The sequence below is a fragment of the Paramisgurnus dabryanus genome, chromosome 9, assembly GCF_030506205.2.
Source record: "Paramisgurnus dabryanus chromosome 9, PD_genome_1.1, whole genome shotgun sequence".
NCBI lineage: Eukaryota > Metazoa > Chordata > Actinopteri > Cypriniformes > Cobitidae > Paramisgurnus > Paramisgurnus dabryanus.
The window spans coordinates 38,390,675-38,409,301 of NC_133345.1; the positions used below are offsets into that span (position 1 = coordinate 38,390,675).

General features: G+C 37.7%; 1 protein-coding gene across 1 annotated transcript in view; it reads right to left on the reverse strand.

Annotated features, from left to right (window-relative positions):
• Positions 1-12,827, reverse strand: part of cngb1a (cyclic nucleotide gated channel subunit beta 1a) — a 35,674-nt gene extending 22,847 nt beyond the window's left edge. The window contains exons 1-18 of the mRNA XM_073815664.1: positions 12,597-12,827; positions 10,603-10,690; positions 10,458-10,491; positions 10,304-10,346; positions 10,100-10,196; positions 9,600-9,625; positions 8,950-9,052; positions 5,375-5,410; positions 4,587-4,611; positions 4,404-4,488; positions 4,120-4,256; positions 3,932-4,013; positions 3,702-3,719; positions 3,180-3,246; positions 3,068-3,092; positions 839-1,118; positions 562-708; positions 344-385 (exon numbers count right to left, since the gene is read on the reverse strand). Coding sequence (XP_073671765.1) covers positions 344-385; positions 562-708; positions 839-1,118; positions 3,068-3,092; positions 3,180-3,246; positions 3,702-3,719; positions 3,932-4,013; positions 4,120-4,256; positions 4,404-4,488; positions 4,587-4,611; positions 5,375-5,410; positions 8,950-9,052; positions 9,600-9,625; positions 10,100-10,196; positions 10,304-10,346; positions 10,458-10,491; positions 10,603-10,686 — 1,331 coding nt within the window. The 5' untranslated portion in view covers positions 10,687-10,690; positions 12,597-12,827. The remainder of the gene's footprint in view (positions 1-343; positions 386-561; positions 709-838; positions 1,119-3,067; positions 3,093-3,179; positions 3,247-3,701; positions 3,720-3,931; positions 4,014-4,119; positions 4,257-4,403; positions 4,489-4,586; positions 4,612-5,374; positions 5,411-8,949; positions 9,053-9,599; positions 9,626-10,099; positions 10,197-10,303; positions 10,347-10,457; positions 10,492-10,602; positions 10,691-12,596) is intronic.
• Between the last annotated feature and the right edge of the window lie 5,800 nt (positions 12,828-18,627).

Sequence of the window (18,627 nt, forward strand, 5' to 3'; positions counted from 1 at the left end):
TTACAGTAAGGGCACAGCAGTTAAGAATCAAGCACAAGATGGTAGTAATATGGTCATTTATAGTGGAATCACTGGAGGGCTGAAAGCAGGGTCCAAAATTAACAGAAATTACCAAAATGAAAATGAAATGCATCAATTAAAATATCTCACTGACCATTAATGAATTCTGCATTATTTTTAAAGGAATAAAATATAGCGTTCTGGAGAGAAAAGCTACAATAAACTTGTTTACATGTAATTTAAATCATATATTAAAAATGCTGTAATATTGTGTTTTTTGGTGCTTGGTGAAGTTTAATTTTGGACCCCAGCAGAAAGCAGAGACCGAGAGCGGCAGACTTACTCTGGGTCTTCTTCAATCTCTTCTTCCTGGATATTTGGCAGTCTTGGTAAAACAAACAGTGAACATGTGAATTCTGAACACTGCGAGTATGTTTATGTGTGTTGTGGGTGAGCGCTTTTGGCCTAAAATGTCGTCACACTCCAGATCTCAGATCCAACAAACACAGAAGATGCTGGAAGGGTTTAACACAGGGTGTTTAATGTGTGTTTAAGACTTACTGATTCTCATTGTCTTGTTCTTCATCTTTGGGCTCTGAGATGATCTGTATGGTGTGCTCTTCTTCCAGCTGTCTGACAGCCAACTCTGCAGCATGTCGGGCCAGATCCTCCGCCATACGAGCTGCCTCCACACGTTCCTGCTGGAGTCTACACGTGCACATTCCAAAAAATGAAAAGATAGAAAAAATTATAAGAGATAAAGGCTAAATTATGGCAGAAAAGAAGAAAAGAAGTCTACTAGTTATTTCACAGTCAAGTTAAATCTACATTGACTGACCTCTCCTGTAAGTTTGCAATAGCAGTCTCCTCTGCTTCTTTCCTGATGCTCTCAATAAGAGGCGTCCAGCGCTCTGTCTGGGTCTCAGCATCATCTTGCTGCTGCATGGCCAGCACCTGTGGTACGATGTTGGGCAACACCTGCAGAAGGGCTGTGCTCTCCTGATGCACCTGCTCTTCAGCCTGGACGTCCTGTCCAGAACTTTGCTCCTTCTGCTGAGTCTCCCAGTCTGAGTCCACCTCCTCCAGCATCATATCACAAGTGTCCTGCAGGATACATACTGCACATGCAGCAAAAAAAACAAAAAAAAAACATGCAACAAACAATCTGCTTTTTAAAATCATTTATTTATTTTTGATGTCATACAGTGGACAAATTACGGTAGCTGCTTGTGCGACGTTAGCATTAATATTTCACCTTAAAACATAAACATCATCATACACCATAAGAATAAAACACCTTGTTGTATCGTCTGACATTCATGCGTTGTGTGCAGTAGCTTTGCTAACATGTTTACCATACTCTTAAACAGATTAAATGTTACCTTTTGAAGCAAGCAATGCAGATATTGGCAAAAGCGAAGTGGCAAATCGTCTGAGTATTTATTTATTGTTACTTTATAACAACATACTGAGTACAAAGTGCTTTTAGCAGGCAGGTTTATGCATTGCATTGTGCATCATAGCTGCTCAATATATATGTAGCTTAACTAAACTCATGAGCGTTCGGGTTTGTCTGTCTATCTAAATGTCTCGTGATGTCTCTGTGTGGAGGTCATGACTCTCCCAGTCGTCTTCTCCTTTTGTTTAGGGGGCTTTAGAGACCCTCTCCCCTGAAACAGAAGGAGAAGAGGAGCTGAGTTAGAGTTTGTCTCAATCACCTCCACCCTACAAATGATAAGAGAGAAGTTGTGCTTTAAAAGTGTAATTTGTTATTTTTCTTGTCAAAAATGACAATCGTTTCGCTAGATAAGACCCTTATGCCTCGTTTGGGATCGTTTATAGTCCTTTGAAACTCCGTTGAAAAAAACTGTTACGTGTTGAGTTAAGTGTTAATTGTTGGTGTCTATTAAAGTCCATTAAAATTAGAAAAATCCTGCAATATTTTCCTCAAAAAATAATTTCTTCTCAACTGAACAAAGAAAGACATCAACATTTTGGATGACATGGTGGTGAGTAAATTATCTGGATTTTTCTTTTACGAAAATGGAATATTCCTTTAACTCATTCCCCGCCAGACAGTTTTTGAAAAGTTGCCTGCCAGCATTTTTTTGTGATTTTCACAAAATGCCTTTGAGGAAAATTTTCTTCTAAATATATATAAACATACAAATATATCAAATGATAGAACAGACCCTCTGCTCTCAAATAAACAAACAAAACGGGGAAAAACTGTTTCATCCTACACTGTAAAAAAAATCCGTAGAAATTACAATGTTATTGCAGCTGGGTTGCCGGAAATTTACCGTAGATTTACGTTTATGTTATTTACTAGCAACAGTTTGTTCAAAGTTAGATAAATTTTAAATATTAACAAGTCTTTATCTTTACAGAATAAAACTATACAATAACAGCCTCATGCAAAGCATTCTGGGAACCAGAAATCATCATCAACCTTTTTCTGTTTTTTGCTTGAGATTTTGTTTTTCCAGAATGTTTTGCTTGATGCTGTTTTTTTAGTTTTACTCTGTAAAGACAAAGACTTGTAAATGTTTAATGTTCATTTAACTTTGAACAAACTCTTGCAAGTAAATAACATAAATCTAAATCTACGGTAAGTTACCGGCAACCCAGCTGCAATTTCTACTGAATTTTTTTACAGTGTATCTATATTTTTTCTTTGCTTATAAACTCTTAAATATGGGTATTTTTCTTTAAAAATATATTTTTTTTTGCCGAAGCTAAAACATTTGCATTTTTGTGAAGGAATTTGGTAAGAAATCAGATTCAAAACGATTATCAAAACATACACAGAGTTAAAAAATTAGTAAATAACGTTTTGGGTTCAGTCTTTCATAACTTGTTTAAGTGCGCCATCTATTGAATAATCGCGGCATTGCAGATTAACATAAAAATTCTTCGGAAAGACTTTTTTATGCAAATGTTTTCTCTTTTTTGACGAGATAAGTTGTGGATGGCGGGGAAAGAGTTAAACGCAAAATTGCTTGCTGGGTATCTAGCTGTGTGAATGTATTGTAAATGATAAAAAGGTAACTAAAAAATAACTTACTGTTTTGAACATAATCAGGGCTCTCCTGTAAATGAACACAAAGAGTAAATGTTATTTAAACAAACCTGGTCTAATGTACAGTAAGAACTTTTAAGAAGTGTGGGCATCCTACCTCTTTTGGTGGCAGTACCGGCTGTGGCATTATGCGTCCAATTCCCTGTACAATCCAGTCAACCATACTTAAAAAACAAAACAAATTAAACATAATGCATTACATTAGATTCTTCATGCAATCATTTATTCATTGTACTAAAGATGAAAATCAAGCCTACTGAGCTATGAAATTCATCAGGGTATTTCTGTGGTGTGCTGTGCTCCATTATGTACTGTAGTATAATGTGGGTCATTGGGTAGCCTACTGTATGTATGAGCCCTTGAAACTATATACCATTTTTGCATATATAAAATAGAAATAGTAGGAGTTGTATGATAGTATGCAATTGCAAACAGTGCCAGTATCTAGAATAACTGCCTATAACTATAACAACCTATTTAATCTAGATGTAGGATAAATGATCAGGTAGCAGCAGGTTAGCAGTATATATTTTTATTGTATTGCACCACACAGCTAATCTTCCTTTATTTGTAACTGGAAGATCCTCTACTATACCACAATGTTGTAAGAGCCACTTACTTCATCTCCTTTTCTTTGCTGAAGTGATAACAGACATATACAACACTGTTAGTGTTCACAGTAAATACCTTAAGAAGAACAGCATAAACACGCTCATGAGCTAAACCAATGCTTCACAATCCTGGAGCTTATTTAACACAGCTGATTTAAATCATCAGCTCATTATCAGAGTCTGTCAGATAAGAGAAACATCCAAAATTTTCAGAGCAGACCCCCTGAGCTAAACGTACCTCACGCTTTTAGAGTCTTCAACTACTTTGGGTGGTTCAAGAGTTGCAGGTGCAGGCGCAGGTGTGGATATAGGAGCAGATGCTATACAGAAAAAACATGCAGAACATTTAATTTCACAATTTCTGCTCCACTGAACAATCTTGAGTCTTGGCTACATTTCCGATAACTAAAAACAGGTGAATCATACTCGGCGCTTGTCTGCAGGGTGTCACAGGAGCAGAAACAGCCTTCAGGACCTTAGCGTCTGAACTGGAGGGAGCCTGAAGGTGAACCGGAGACTGAGGAACTACCTTCTCAAGACCCTGTTTGATCCATTCCATCACACTATAAGAAAGAGGAACACGGGAATGACTTAAAATTGAATGCAGAAGTCTCAGAAAAACCAAACAAAAATTTAATTGAACCAAAATACAAAAAAATGCCATCACTATGCTGTAGACTAGGGTATGAAATATGATGAGGTGATGATACCCGGGAGAGAAGGATGTGTTTGCTGTGTCTGGCTCCTCATCAGACACTATTTCCACCACAGGGATATGAGGAAGGGGCTCAGTATCTGATCAATAACAGAATAAGCACATCATCAAGCCTGTTAAATACATCCAGGCCAACAGTTTAATATACAGTAGGCTACTGTATCACGTAGAGACTTACCATGCAGGTCTTTAACCTCATACACCTGTAGATAAAGAAAAAAATATTATAATATAAAATAACCATATACTAATATAAAAAGATACTATTACTAGTGTTCATGTAGCTCTATTGGTGGAACATTGCATATGCAGCAAGGTTTTGGGTTCGGCAGGCACCTATAATATATAGTTTTAAAGCACTGTAGTACAGGTCACTTTGGATAAAGCATTTGCAAATCTGATAAATGTATTAGATGTTTAAAATGCAATGAGGATTGATTTCTATTCCCCTGTCTACTTTAAAATTCCCATTCCATATCCACTGGCTCTTTTTAGAGTCTCATCCCATTTGAGTCTTATGTGTCAGACGCTGACCAGCATTTGTTGTTATAAAAATGCGCTTTACCGACCACTATATTATCATCTATTCTTAAGATTTTACTAACAATTTACTTGGTTAAATTATTTTATAAATGACTTTCTGTGTATAAATGTTTTTGTATAGCCAATATACAGCTTATAGTTGTTCAAATATGGAAGTAGGTTGCCCCAGCTGATTCTACATCCTTAACACCTTTCTTCCTAAACATCTTATAGAATTTTCCGTTACTACAGTCATCTGGGGGTTTGCTTTAAATTAATTTGAATTAAAGATTTAATCCAAACTGAATTAAAGCGGCATACTCTAGGGTGTCTTCAGCAAGCAATCAGTTTGTGTTTACAAGTTTAACTGGTTGCAATGGCAGAAAGTGGGACATATATTGAGCATGACCCTGACAAAGCCTGCTGAAAAAACACTGTACTTACAGGTGGATCCACTTTAACTGCTGGAGCAGCTGCAGCCTAAATGAAAATGCAATTAAACTCTCACAATGCCATCAATGAAACAGGTGCCTATGAAACTATAATGCTGTGCTGGGACACTAACTCCATTAACTCTAGTGTTAGGTGTCCTGGGGGACATACCTGCTATGTGCAAGAACTTTTAAATCTTATTTACACATTTTGCAGAGCTATTGCATTTTATATGAAGTGACATTGAGATTTATTTAACTTTTATACAAACTTAATGCAGTATATATTTTAGCTGTATAGTATTCTTGATTTGTAAACCCATACCTAAATTTTTGGATATTTACAAATATTGTTAATTATTCTTTACATAATATGTATTCGTACGAAGGAGGATTAGGGCCAAGCTAAAATAAAAAAATAAAACCATCTCAAGATTAAAGTCATTAAAATGCGAGAATTAAGTCATTATTTAACGAGAAAAATGTCAGAATAAATAAAAATTTTGAGAATAAAGTTGTTATTTAACAAGAATAAAGTCGTTATTTAACAAGAATAAAGTCGTTATCTAACCAGAATAAAGTCATTATTTAACAAGAAAAAAGTCGTTATTTAATGAGAATAAAGTCCTTAAAGGACAAGTTCGGTATTTTTCACATAAAGCCCTGTTTTCAGATTGTTTATGATGAAATAGAACGGTTTTGACTGAAATTTCGACATATGCGGCTGCCCTGAGAATTTTCGAGTGTTTGTTGTTTCACCTCCCATCTCTACAATGGGTGTATAGGTGCACAGCAACAATCCTTCCTAAGATGCATTAAACTTTCGTTTACAAAGACATGAAACTCACCGAGTGGTCAGGGGTGTTCACTGGTATGCTCACACAAAAATCGCTGCAAAAGATGCTTTCCAACAGCTGTTTTAGCATTCGTTGTAAACTTGTGGACCTATTTTTCCAAACGCCCCACACCCGTACATTCTTCTGTTGAGGGCTTAAATAATAGACACTCCAGCCCAGGTGGCGCTAATCCGCCTTTGCCAATTGCAAGAATACAAACGGGTTCCCGGCGCGGATTAATACCGTACCTCACAGCACATCTAATACAAGTCAATGGAGTTGGACAAAACTACGATATAACCTGTTGGAAAGCATCTTTTGCAGCTATTTTTGTGTGAGCATATCAGTGAACACCCCTGACCACTCTGTGAGTTTCACGTCTTTGTAAATGAAAGTTTCATGCTTTTTAGGAAGGATTGTTGCTATGGACCTATAAACCCATTCTAGAGGTGGGAGGTGATACAAGAAACACCCGAAAATTCTCGAGCCAGCATCATATGTCCAAATTTCAGTCAAAACCGTTCTATTTCATCATCAACAATCTGAAAACAGGGCTTTAAGTGTTAAATACAGAATTTGTCCTTTAAATTTCGAGAATGAAGTCAATTCAGTTTAGGCCTATTCTTTACGTTGTTTACTGTATTAAGACACTGATATAAATACACTAAATTCACAACACACTATAATATATTATTAATAAGCATGTACGGTCAAGCAGTAAAGCCCAGAATGTGCTCGTTTTCATTGAAGGAAATGAACGTGCCCTTTAGCGGTTTGTGTTCTTATTCTCTCCTTGCCTGTTCACAGAATGTTTTTATTAATAAAATGTTTGCTGAATACGGCGTTTTAATATTACTGTGTAGATGCATTAAGCCACATTCAATGTTGTCTTTTAGGGTTTTATAAGGTTCTGCACTTAACGTAAAGCTTTTATATTGTTGCTTTCATGAGAATACGCCTAAAGTGAAACTTAGCCTTCTTGTTGCATTTATCTCAACTGTTAGTTCACAAAGGCAGAGGCACAGAGTCTTTCCATTCCTCCCTCGCCATACGATTAATATCCCTCATCACCCGTGCACTTTCATTTAGGTGTGCCTCCATGTGCGTATACTTTACTCCTTCCCAATTAACACAAATTATTCATCACGATATTCTGTTCATTGCATGCTTGTTTTATTAAGGTGAGCAATGAATTTTGTTTGTTTACATTATCTCCCCCCATATCGCCTTTTATATGAGGGAGATTCCATAAATTGCCTTTCTGATCTCCCTCATATTGTTTATTTATTAATAAGACGGGTATAATTTGGTATCTGCTTTGCAGATCTGCTTGTTCACATCACTCCAAACACGTTAATGTAAAAATATGATATTATTATTAAAATATTAAAACTTTATTCTCGTTAAATAACGACTTTATTCTCGTTACATAATGACTTTATTCACGTTAAATAATGACTTTATTCACGTTAAATAATGACTTTATTCGCAAAATTATATTTAATCTGACTTTTCTCATTAAATAATGACTTTATTCTCGCTTTTTAATTACTTTAATCTCGAGATAGTTTTATTTTTTATTTTAGTTAGAAAAGTGTCCGACTTGCGTCCAACTTGCTCTGATGTCACGCTGACGTGTGCAAAATAACTCTCGCGATGGAGAGGCAGGCTTGTCGGATTCTACAGCCGAGCGCAGTTGCTCTCCACCGACTGCGTTAACGAAAAGCACGATGGGAAAAGACTTGCTGACGACACAGCTTAATGCTCATTTGCCCGGGAATGTCAGCTGATGACTTTTTAATTCTAAAAACTCCACTTTCTGTAGTAGTTTTTATATTTATTCAACTTGTTCTTGACTTATGACATTTATATTTTTAATGAATTCCTTTAAACTTTTGTATTGGTGTTGTATTATTTGTACTGTGTGCTGTTTATAATTCACACAGAAACGAATTTGTATTACGCCTGGACTTAGATTACATCCCAACATTTACTAAGAAGCCTTTTCCAATAATGAACAGTTCAGCTTTGTTAATTCTCCTTATAAACATCTTAATGTAAATGCATTTGTTGGTATTTCAGTTGCATCTATGATAAAATACGCAAACGCGATCTCTTCCATTGCTGACGTTTGCAGTCCACAACACAGCAAGATTCATGAAGCGTCCGGCTTGCCTGCACTTTTTTTACTCCTCCCCTCACTGCAGCCGGCTACTCTCGCCTATATTTCAGGCGAGGCAAGCTGCATCTCAAACAAGCCTACTGTTTTGTAACTGTTACGTTATAATGTAAGCCAACAGAGTGGATTGATACAAACATCAACGATGACGCTGCGCAGATCTATCTGTGTGTGACATCAAAGTATCGCAAGAGTGACTTAACAGTACTGCTTTCGCTATACTTGATGTCATAAGCTGATGGGTCTGCGCAGGGATGCATGCGCTAGTAGTATGTGTGTTTGTTGTTTCTCACAAGCTAATCTGTTGGATTTACATTTAGATTCAAACCCAGACCCTTTGCGTTGCTAACCCAATGCTCTACCACTACAGGATGTTATAACGTAACAGTTATGCATTTAATTTCCTTATGTCAGCCATGAAAATAGTTTGTGAAAAAATGGGAAAACCTTTTACTAAATGATTAATGCAGATATAGTGTTAATGAAGTTGAAAAGTAATGTGGACAAACACCATAAAAAACAATACTGCACAAATGTACGATTCATTTAGAGATGCTGTGTGTGTCTTTTTACCTCAGTAATCTCCTGTGGCTCGGTGTGGCCTTTGCATTTTTCATCTGGCTGTGGAACCACTTTTCCCAGTCCCTGCACAATCCAGCCGATCATCCCAGTTGTGCTGGAAATATACACACAGTACACTCCATCATTACTTTGGCTTGCTGCCATCAAGTCATGAAAAAACTGCTTTGCTGTAAGCCAACACTAGGGGGCAGCATGAGACGGTAAAACAACAAATAAGTCTACGCCGTAGGCCTACTATCTACTGTAGCACAAAGCCGTTTCACTCCACTTTTAGTTTTACCCTTTAAAGCACCCATGTCATTCAATATTTCACTTTGTCATTTATGTATTCATTTTATGTTCTTTAAAAAGCCACTGTCGATATTGCAACGCTGAACTTTATGCCTGCTCTTAAAACTGTAGGACATAATGCAATTGAATGTATTTTGCGTTTGCTCCAAGTGGTTGATATGGAGATACAGAAGCAGTAAAGCATGTTGCGTGTGTAGCATGCTGAGACGTGCAGGTCTTTTACAGCCAGTATGAGCACACTTACTCTTCTGATGGGTTACTGCCATCCATGATACAGCAATAGAAAATGTGTAGCGCTCATAAATATTCAATAACCACAAATACAGCAAATCCCCCTTCCCAAATTATACCTGTTGCTCGCTGCATTGTCCTCTTGCTGTTCAGAAATGATGTAAAAAAGAAACAAGTGTTAACAATAATGCATGCAGTACACAATGAAGGGGGAAGGAAGGTTTCTAAGGCACGGATTCAAAATGTACTTTACTATGTCCATCACTAGTAACCATTTGAAAGTAAGGTATTAAGGATGTTAAAGGCGGGGTGCATGATCTCTGAAAGCCAATGTTGACATTTGAAATCACCTAAACAAACACATCCCTACCCCAATAGAATCTGGGCCTTCTTTTGATAGACCCATCTCACACATACGCAACCCAGGCAATGATGTCAGTTAGTAGACACGCCCCTTACTGTTGATTGGCTACAAGTGTGTTTTGGTACTCGGTTGACTCCCTCTTCTAAAATGTTTTTTTTTTAAATCATGCACCCCGCCTTTAATAGCTCAATAATAATAATAATAATAATAATAATTCCTGAATAAACTACCACATGATATTCCTCATAAAAGTACCTTAGCTTCGGTGTTAACCAATTTAGAGGTGTTTACAGGCTGAGGGAGGGCAGTGCTGAACCCATGAGAAAGCCAACTTAAAACTCCACTCTGAGAGCTAAAGCAAGAGAGAGAGAGAGAGATTGAGAGAGGGGTAATGAGGTCTGTCAGGGCCTTGAACACACATACAGTATGTACCCAGCAAGCACATTTAACACATTTTACCTGTTCTCCTCTGAGGCCTCCTTGGGCTTGGCTGGGTCAGGTTCTGTAGAACATGAAAAATAAATGAGCAATGTTCTCACGTCAGTGATGATGGGGTGCTTGTGTGTTGATATTGATGAAGGCTGAAGTCTAATGTGATTGAATAGACATTTACCTTTAACTTGCTGTTTTTTGCCTACATCTGTGTCCTGAAATGGGATAGTAATAAAATATTTGTTTCTGCACTGTCAAACATGACTCTTGATGTACTTATGAGTCAGTTTACCATCAATTAAACAAAAGCACAAACACACACTCACTGTTGCGCTCGGACTTGCCTCATCTCCCAGTTTCCCCGGAGGTGCTGGGGGCTGAGGAACAACTTTTACCACCCAGCTAAACATGCTGCTGAAACACAAGGTTAACACAGTCAGGGTCAATGACAAATCTGGATGAGTTTAAATCCCCATCCAAGCAGATCTGGGGCACCAACCACTTCCATAGTGTTATTTTTTCCTGTTATGGAAGTGAATGGTGCCCCAGATCTGCTTGGTTGCAAACATCCATCAAAATACACTCACCTAAAGGATTATTAGGAACATCATACTAATACTGTGTTTGACCCCCTTTCGCCTTCAGAACTGCCTTAATTCTATGTGGCATTGATTCAACAAGATGCTGAAAGCATTCTTTAGAAATGTTGGCTCATATTGAAAGGATAGCATCTTGTAGTTGATGGAGATTTGTGGGATGCACATCCATGGCACAAACCTCCCGTTCCACCACATGACTCTGGGGGCCATTTTAGTACAGTGAACTCATTTGGGACATTATCCTGCTGGAAGTAGCCATCATAGGATGGATACATGGTGGTCATAAAGGAATAGACACAGAAACAATGCTCAGGTAGGTTGTGGCATTTAAACAATGCCCTATTAGCACGAAGGGACCTAATGTGTGCCAAGAAAACATCCCCCACACCATTACAACATTGCATTAATGCGAAATTTAACAGGTGTTCCTAATAATCCTTTAGGTGAGTGTATCTTCCTGTGTGTTCAGATGAACAATAAAATACAGGTTTGAAACAACTCAAAGGTGAATAAATTATGACAGAATTTTCTTTTTTTTTACAAATTCATACAACATCATTTTGCCCAAATGACACTGGGTTTAGAGGTGGTGTTAGGGGTGGTGCTTCATTCTTTCATTTTCTTGATTATTGTATATTTTTGTATAAATCATATGAAATTACTAACACGTAAAATTGTTTTTCCAAATTTTTTCCAACAGGAACATATGTGCTCGGGTCACTGTTAATCACTGATAAATGCAACTGACCCTAATCTTTCCAGGCTTGGATACCTATACACTTTATAAGCTGTAGCTGTCTGTCTACACTGTTATACATTCCCCCTGAGAGAAGAGAGAGATATAGACCTTGTCTGTATATGTGTTTGTGTGATTGCTTTGTGTTCATCCTGATGGTTTTTCTTTCACTCGAAACCCATACTAAACTAAAAACAAAATACACATTCGCTGAAACCAAGTCTGTGTTATTAAAAGCACAGGTCCAACCAAGCGAAACATTCCAAGATTTCAGAAGTATACCTTCTAGGAACAGATGGTAGAGATGGTAGTACTGATTAACTGCTAGTCAAAACAGCTGTCAGGAGGTTTATACAGGTGAACACTTGAGGATCTGTGAGGATGAATGAGCTGGGACCGGCTTCAACTCAAGCAGTAAACCAAAGAGAATGCTTAAATATATTCTAGTAGATGCACTCAGTCAGTGGAAATTCAATTGACCCTGATTTTGGAAAAATGATTGTAATGATGATGATAATGATGAAAAAACTATTTCAATAATAAACATGCTTTAGTTGAGAGCGTTCCCGTTACTAAAGGAGCATTGAAGTCATACTGAGTTATTTTTAGGCAAATAAGACTTTATATATAGAAACCTATACACTGTCAGAAAAATTGTCAAAAAAAGGTCACCAGGGTGATATCCTTTCAAAAAAGTACATCTTATACCTAAAGAGTTTATATCAGTACCTTACGAGTACATATTGGGACCATAGAGTCCATATTACTACCTCAAAGGTACATGTTGGTAATAAATGTATACATATCTGTATCTGAACAATGCCCCAGATCCCTTTTTTGATCATTTTTACTGACAGTGTATATTGCTTTGAAAGACAATTCAATAGAAAGTATTTTGTTTTACTTAAAATAGGCCAATCAAATGGACATTAGCATCAGCGTATCAAACTAGCTGCCTTTTGTTTTGCTATATATCAAGATTTACCTGTAGCGTTCAGCAGGCGACCGTCATTCCAGAGAGCGGCTGCGGGGCTCAAGGACGGACAGACAGGTGGGTAAATAGAAGGATTATTCATGAGAAAGCACAGCTAACCGGATTAAACTCTCTCTGTCAGGGAGAGGAACAACCTGGACATCATTAGCCATTGAATCCCTTTGAAGTCCACTCCACACAGGACAACAGATATGAGTCCAGGACGAATGGTAGAAGGGGCTAAAAAATAGTAGAGAACGTTTAATGAAAATTACACATAAGAATGTACTGTTTAACCGTTTTTACACAGTTCTGTGTTTAGGATTATTTGGGCAGGGCTAAAACGGTGGCTCGGTGACGCACTGGAGCCACCTAGCATGTCTTCTTAACACAATCGCAAGTATTTTAAAGTTTTTTGTGCCGAGACAATTACAATAAGGCAAAAACATAATGTAAAGTAAGATAACAATCTCAATGAACAAAGCACAGCTTTAAGGAAATAGTAAATAAAACATAAATAAAATAAATGACCAAAAGTTAAAATAAAAACCTTTAACCGATTCAATAACTTTCTTCACTTTTCAATGTTTCTCCACTGATTTACAGTAAATCCAAAACTCCTTTGGAAAAAAACATTAGCTTTATTTTCATATATTTACATTTATGAATGTAAAATTTCCCCATTACCAATGATTCAATAGAAATTTAATTTGTTTATCTATCATTCGTGTACCAATATATTTGCATGAAATTTTAACAGAAGGTAGAATTTTGTTAATTCTTTCAAATTAAATAATGAATATTTACTCTTTTAGTCGGAATGGGCATCGGACCCAATGGTAACCATGGTTTTTAGAACGATGCCTGCAGTGGACGTTCTGACCATAGACAGTAAAAGAAATGGACACAGCGACCCCATTGGATTCAACGGAGACAAGTGAAGTCAATTAGAAGCATGCACTTCCTGGGTGTCGAGCGTACTGCGCAAACTCAAACTGAGCTCAATGACGTGGATGTCACGTGAGCAACCTGTCTGACAATTGTAAGTCTTCTAATAGCCGTGCCACAGGAAATCTGAATCACCTACTGAATCTTGCAGAGACGGCGAGCGTGAACAGGAGCACATTTTGCTTAGTATTCTGATTAATAATCTCCCTTGACTTTATGCCTTCACGTCCACCCGATTGCCTCATAGTCAGTAAAAGATTGCCTCTGAGCTTCCCTCCCAGTCCATACGGTAATTTCTCTACTGTGCGACAGAAAGTGGCAGGTTATGACGCAATCGTTAGCCTATTTTTACAAAAACTGCTTCTACTGGGACATAACGTAAGATACATGGTAATGGAGCCTTTTATACATTTTCGTGTTTCTTTAGAAATAATTAATGGACAAATGGAGTCTTTAAACGCCTCAGATGTAAAGTTATTTGCTGTCAAAGTGACGCCAAAATGAATGGGAGTCAATGGGATGCTAACAGCAGATGGGTGTTCGCTAAGCAATGGCGGCGTCCAGGGAAGCTTCAATAAAATATGAAACCCTGCCCCCTGGATTCAACGGAGACAAGTGAAATTAGAAGCTCACACTTCCGGGGGGTCAAGCGTACTGCGCAGACTCAAACTGAGCTTGGTGACGTGAGCAACCTGTCTGACAATTGTAAGTCTTCTAATAGCTGTGCCAAGAGAAATCTGAATCACCCACCAAATCTTGCAGAAACGGCGAGCGTGAACAGGAGTACATTTTGTTTTAAGAATATTTAGTATTCTGATTAATTACTTTGTCGTTTTGCGTAGTATTTATTTATTTTAAAGTTTAACGCCAGTACGCCATATTCTACATGCGCTTCTTCTCCTGTCCATACGGTAATTTCTCTACTGTGCGACAGATAGTCGCGTGGTTATGACGCAATCATTAGCATAGTTTTACTAAAACTGCTTCTACTGGGCCATAACGTAAGATACAAGGTAATGGAGCCTTTTATACATTTTAGTGTTTCTTTAGAAATATTTGATGCACAAATTGAGTCTTTAAACGCCTCAGATGTAAATTTATTCACTGTCAAAGTGACACCAAAACGAATGGGAGTCAATGGAATGCTAACAGCAGGTGGGGGTCCGCTAGCCAATGGCGGTGCCCAGAGCTGCTTCAATAAAATATGAAACCCTGGTTCTGACAGGACGTTCACTGTAGTTACCAGAAACGCTCCATAGATTTAGATTACCATGTTTCTGTACCTAGATAAAAGATATATATTTTGGTCCACCAACCTCTCATTAGTGTCCAAAGTTTAGTGGAAGATAATCGTTAACAGCGATCTTGAAAAACGGTATGTGAAAGTTGAGAGAGACGGCTGGTAGCCCGCGAGTGGGCGTGGTTTCAGCGGGTACATCGGACACGCCCTCAGCGTTTGTGATCTCAAAATCCTGCCTGGTTTTTCAAGGTTTTGATGAATTATTTCATTTATTTGGTGTTTTTAATCGTTTAAATTTGGCTGGGTGGTTAATAACACATTTTCTGTGCTGTGACAAACTAAAAACACATTTAATATCAGACTTTACATTTTTTAAAGTTTTTAATTCATTTTCTTTGCGCTGAGGGCGTATCTCACATCACTCTATAAGATGAATTCCTACCAACAATACTTTCACTAAGTTTATGTGTTCAAATATTTAAACTTTCAGGTGAGTTAGCGAGCATCATTAATTATGATGGCTCTGCATTTCTCCTGAAATTCATTTTATGAATATAAATATGAATGTGATAATGTCATTTATCTGGTCTTCAGGGGCTCGTCTCAAGCTGGCTGTGATATTATAATCAATTCCAGTGGGTCTGCTGTTGCCCTTCAGACAGTGTGACTATCTCAGTCTGGTGCCACTGCCTTCCAGTTTGCCATCTGCCACATATTCATCAGTGAGATAAGAGTCTCTCTGCTTGAGCGCCTCAGATGAGTCTCTTTCCCCTCTCGTATGGCTCTCTCGAGTCTGCTTGATTCCTCGTTCACATACACTCTAAAAAAACAAACGGTGCTATATAGCACCAAAACAATTGCTTTGGATCGTAACGATAGAAGAACCATTTTAGTGCCATATAGCACCGGTGAAGAACCAGTGAAGCACCAGTGAAGCACCAGTGAAGCACCTGTGTAGAACCATATAGGGGCCATATAGCACCACATATGGTTCTACATAGCACTATATGGTTCTACACAGGTGCTTCACTGGTGCTTCACTGGTGCTTCACTGGTTCTTCACCGGTGCTATATGGCACTAAAATGGTTCTTCTATCGTTACGATCCAAAGCAACTGTTTTGGTGCTATATAGCACCGTTTGTTTTTTAGAGTGTATGTCAACCACGGTGACACTTATTACAGACATCACATCAACACCCTGAGCAGTGGCAAGTTCAATAACATTCACATAAACACTAAAAACTACAATAAGTAGCCTATACTGGCAACAAGACATATTTTTTCTTATTAATAATCTATAAACAAATGACAGAAAATATCATTTAAATTACAGACTACACTCTAAAAAGCTGCATTGCTTCATGGGCAAAATATGGACAAACTCTAACCTAGAAAATGTCCATATTTGACCCAACCATGGGCATTTTTTAAAATGTAGATATATAGACCAGTGTTTCTTAAACTTTTTCTGTCATTCCCCACTTTGTAGGTTGGGACGCGTCCCTAATCGCCCCAACAAAATGGTAAAGGCTTAACTTTTGAAATGTATTTAATCACAACATATTTTAAAACATAGCAGAATTAAACATTTTCAATAGAGAAAATAAACGTGCAAATGTATTATCATTTTGCACAAAATAAGACTTTGTTCAAAAGTATATAGGAATAATGCAACTGTGTTTGCATTTTGTCTCTGACAAAAGTCATCATATACTTTCTTTTTGGCTGGCCTTTTGGTGGATTAGGTCCACTGTCTGTCTTGGCTTAATAAATAAAGGAATTAAAGGCGGGGTGCATGATCCCTGAAAGTCAATGTTGACATTTGAAATCACCTAAACAAACATGCCCCTACCCCAATATAATCTGGACCTTCTGTTGATAGACGCACCCCACACATACGCAACCCAGGCAATGATGTCGGTCAGTAGACACGCCCCTTGCTGCTGATTGGCTACAAGTGTGTTTTGGTAGTCAGCCTGACTCCCTTTTCAGATATCGTATACTCTGCCTTCAAAAGAGATGGGCACAATAATGACCAAATTTCCTTCTGTTTGTCATACCATACCTGTCAATTTTTGGATTTTAAAATCCGAGAGACCTCTTAAGGGGGTGGGGGGTGGCGAGGTGGCTGGGTGAGTTTGGGGTTGGCGAGGTGGGGGGTTGCAAAGAGTGACAGTCTGCATTCGTTTTTATAGCGCTAAAATTATAGCAGTTTCTCAATATGCGTTCTTGTCTGTTCTTGTGTTCTTGTGGACTTGTGAAACGTCATCAGTCGCGGCCCAAGTACTGTTCCAATTCAAAGTTCGCATCAAGCCCAAGTTCACATAAAATCCCCGGATGTGTTCTTGATCCGCCCATTTTATCGAGGATTCATCAGAGGAGACTTGTGTGGACTTATGACAGCAAAGTTTCCCAGAATGCATTTCGCGTCAGGAGTTCGTTCTTCCAAGTCTGAACTTGCAAGTTCGAACTAGGACACAAGTCTGAGTTTGGCGTACTTGGTATTGAGAAACGGCTTATATCATACATATACTACAGCATATATGTAAAACAACAAATAACAAAAAGATTATTTGAGGAAAACCCTCAATCCCCTACCTTAAGCATTCTCACAATGCCTCCTCATGTTTCACTTTAAGGGACTTCCTCCATTTTGCCAACTATCAAAATACTATTATAATGATCAAACACAACCTGAAACAACTGTTCAGTCTTACTTGTGAAATTTAATTCTCAGAGACTCGTTTTAAGGGGTGTGACAGTTGTACATTTCAAAACTGCATATGACGAAGGCATTTTTCCTCCAGTTGCTATGATATGAATGGAGAATTTGCCCCCACTATATGGTGGCAGTGTTGACCCACGATCATGCAGGCAACACGCAGTCTAGTTATTTCTTTAATGTCTATGATCTGTGCCTCCACAGTGAGATTGTGCCTGCTTAAGTTGTGTTTTCGGCCCCCTCCTGTTTTTTTTTGTTTGGTTTGGTTTCTGTTTAATAAAGAGTTGTGTACTGTTAAACCTGCGTCTGGGTCTTCCTGCCACAAATTATGAGACATTCCATTTAGATCTGCTCACGCTGCCATCAAATATTTGTTTTCACATGTGAGTTGTTTTGTGATTTTGCCCTGTTTTTATAACGAGTCACTGTATGTATGTAATGGGCAAACCGAGGCTTTGAATGAGTCATTGGTGCACATGCGGGTCACATGCATTCCTTCCATATATGGATCACAAATCTACCATTAGTCATGCCACTAATAAATTGGTCACAAAACAACAATTTTTCCACAATAATTTGCTAATAAAACCACTTATAAAATTGTTACAGAATAATTTTCATAAATGCATAGTGCAAAGAATCAATGGAGAATGCGTTATCTCACATGAATTTGTACGTATGAATATGTTTAAAGTAAATTCATACGATTGTTAGAAAAAAACACTCCTAACCTCAATGCCATAGGGGCGAAAGCAAATCATACAAAAAACATATGAATGTGGTCATATGAAACAGCCACCTTGTAAAAATACGCACAAACTGCCATAAGATTGAGTTGATAGGTACAAAATCGATGTGTACATGAGTTCATGATGATGTATAATAATTTATATATAATCTATTGTATATATTGTGTTTAAGATGTCCAAGAATAAAAGGGAAACACTGGTAAGGCGTAAATACGAAAATAAAAGTTAAGAAGTGAGAGAACTGCGAATATAAGAGTTTACTTTCAGTATAATGTTTAAATGTATAAAATGCATACAAACTGAATTGTGTATACTTTACAGCATGTTTTAGGATATTCTGTGGTACAATCTATAACAATCCAGAATAAAACCAGTAACTGGAT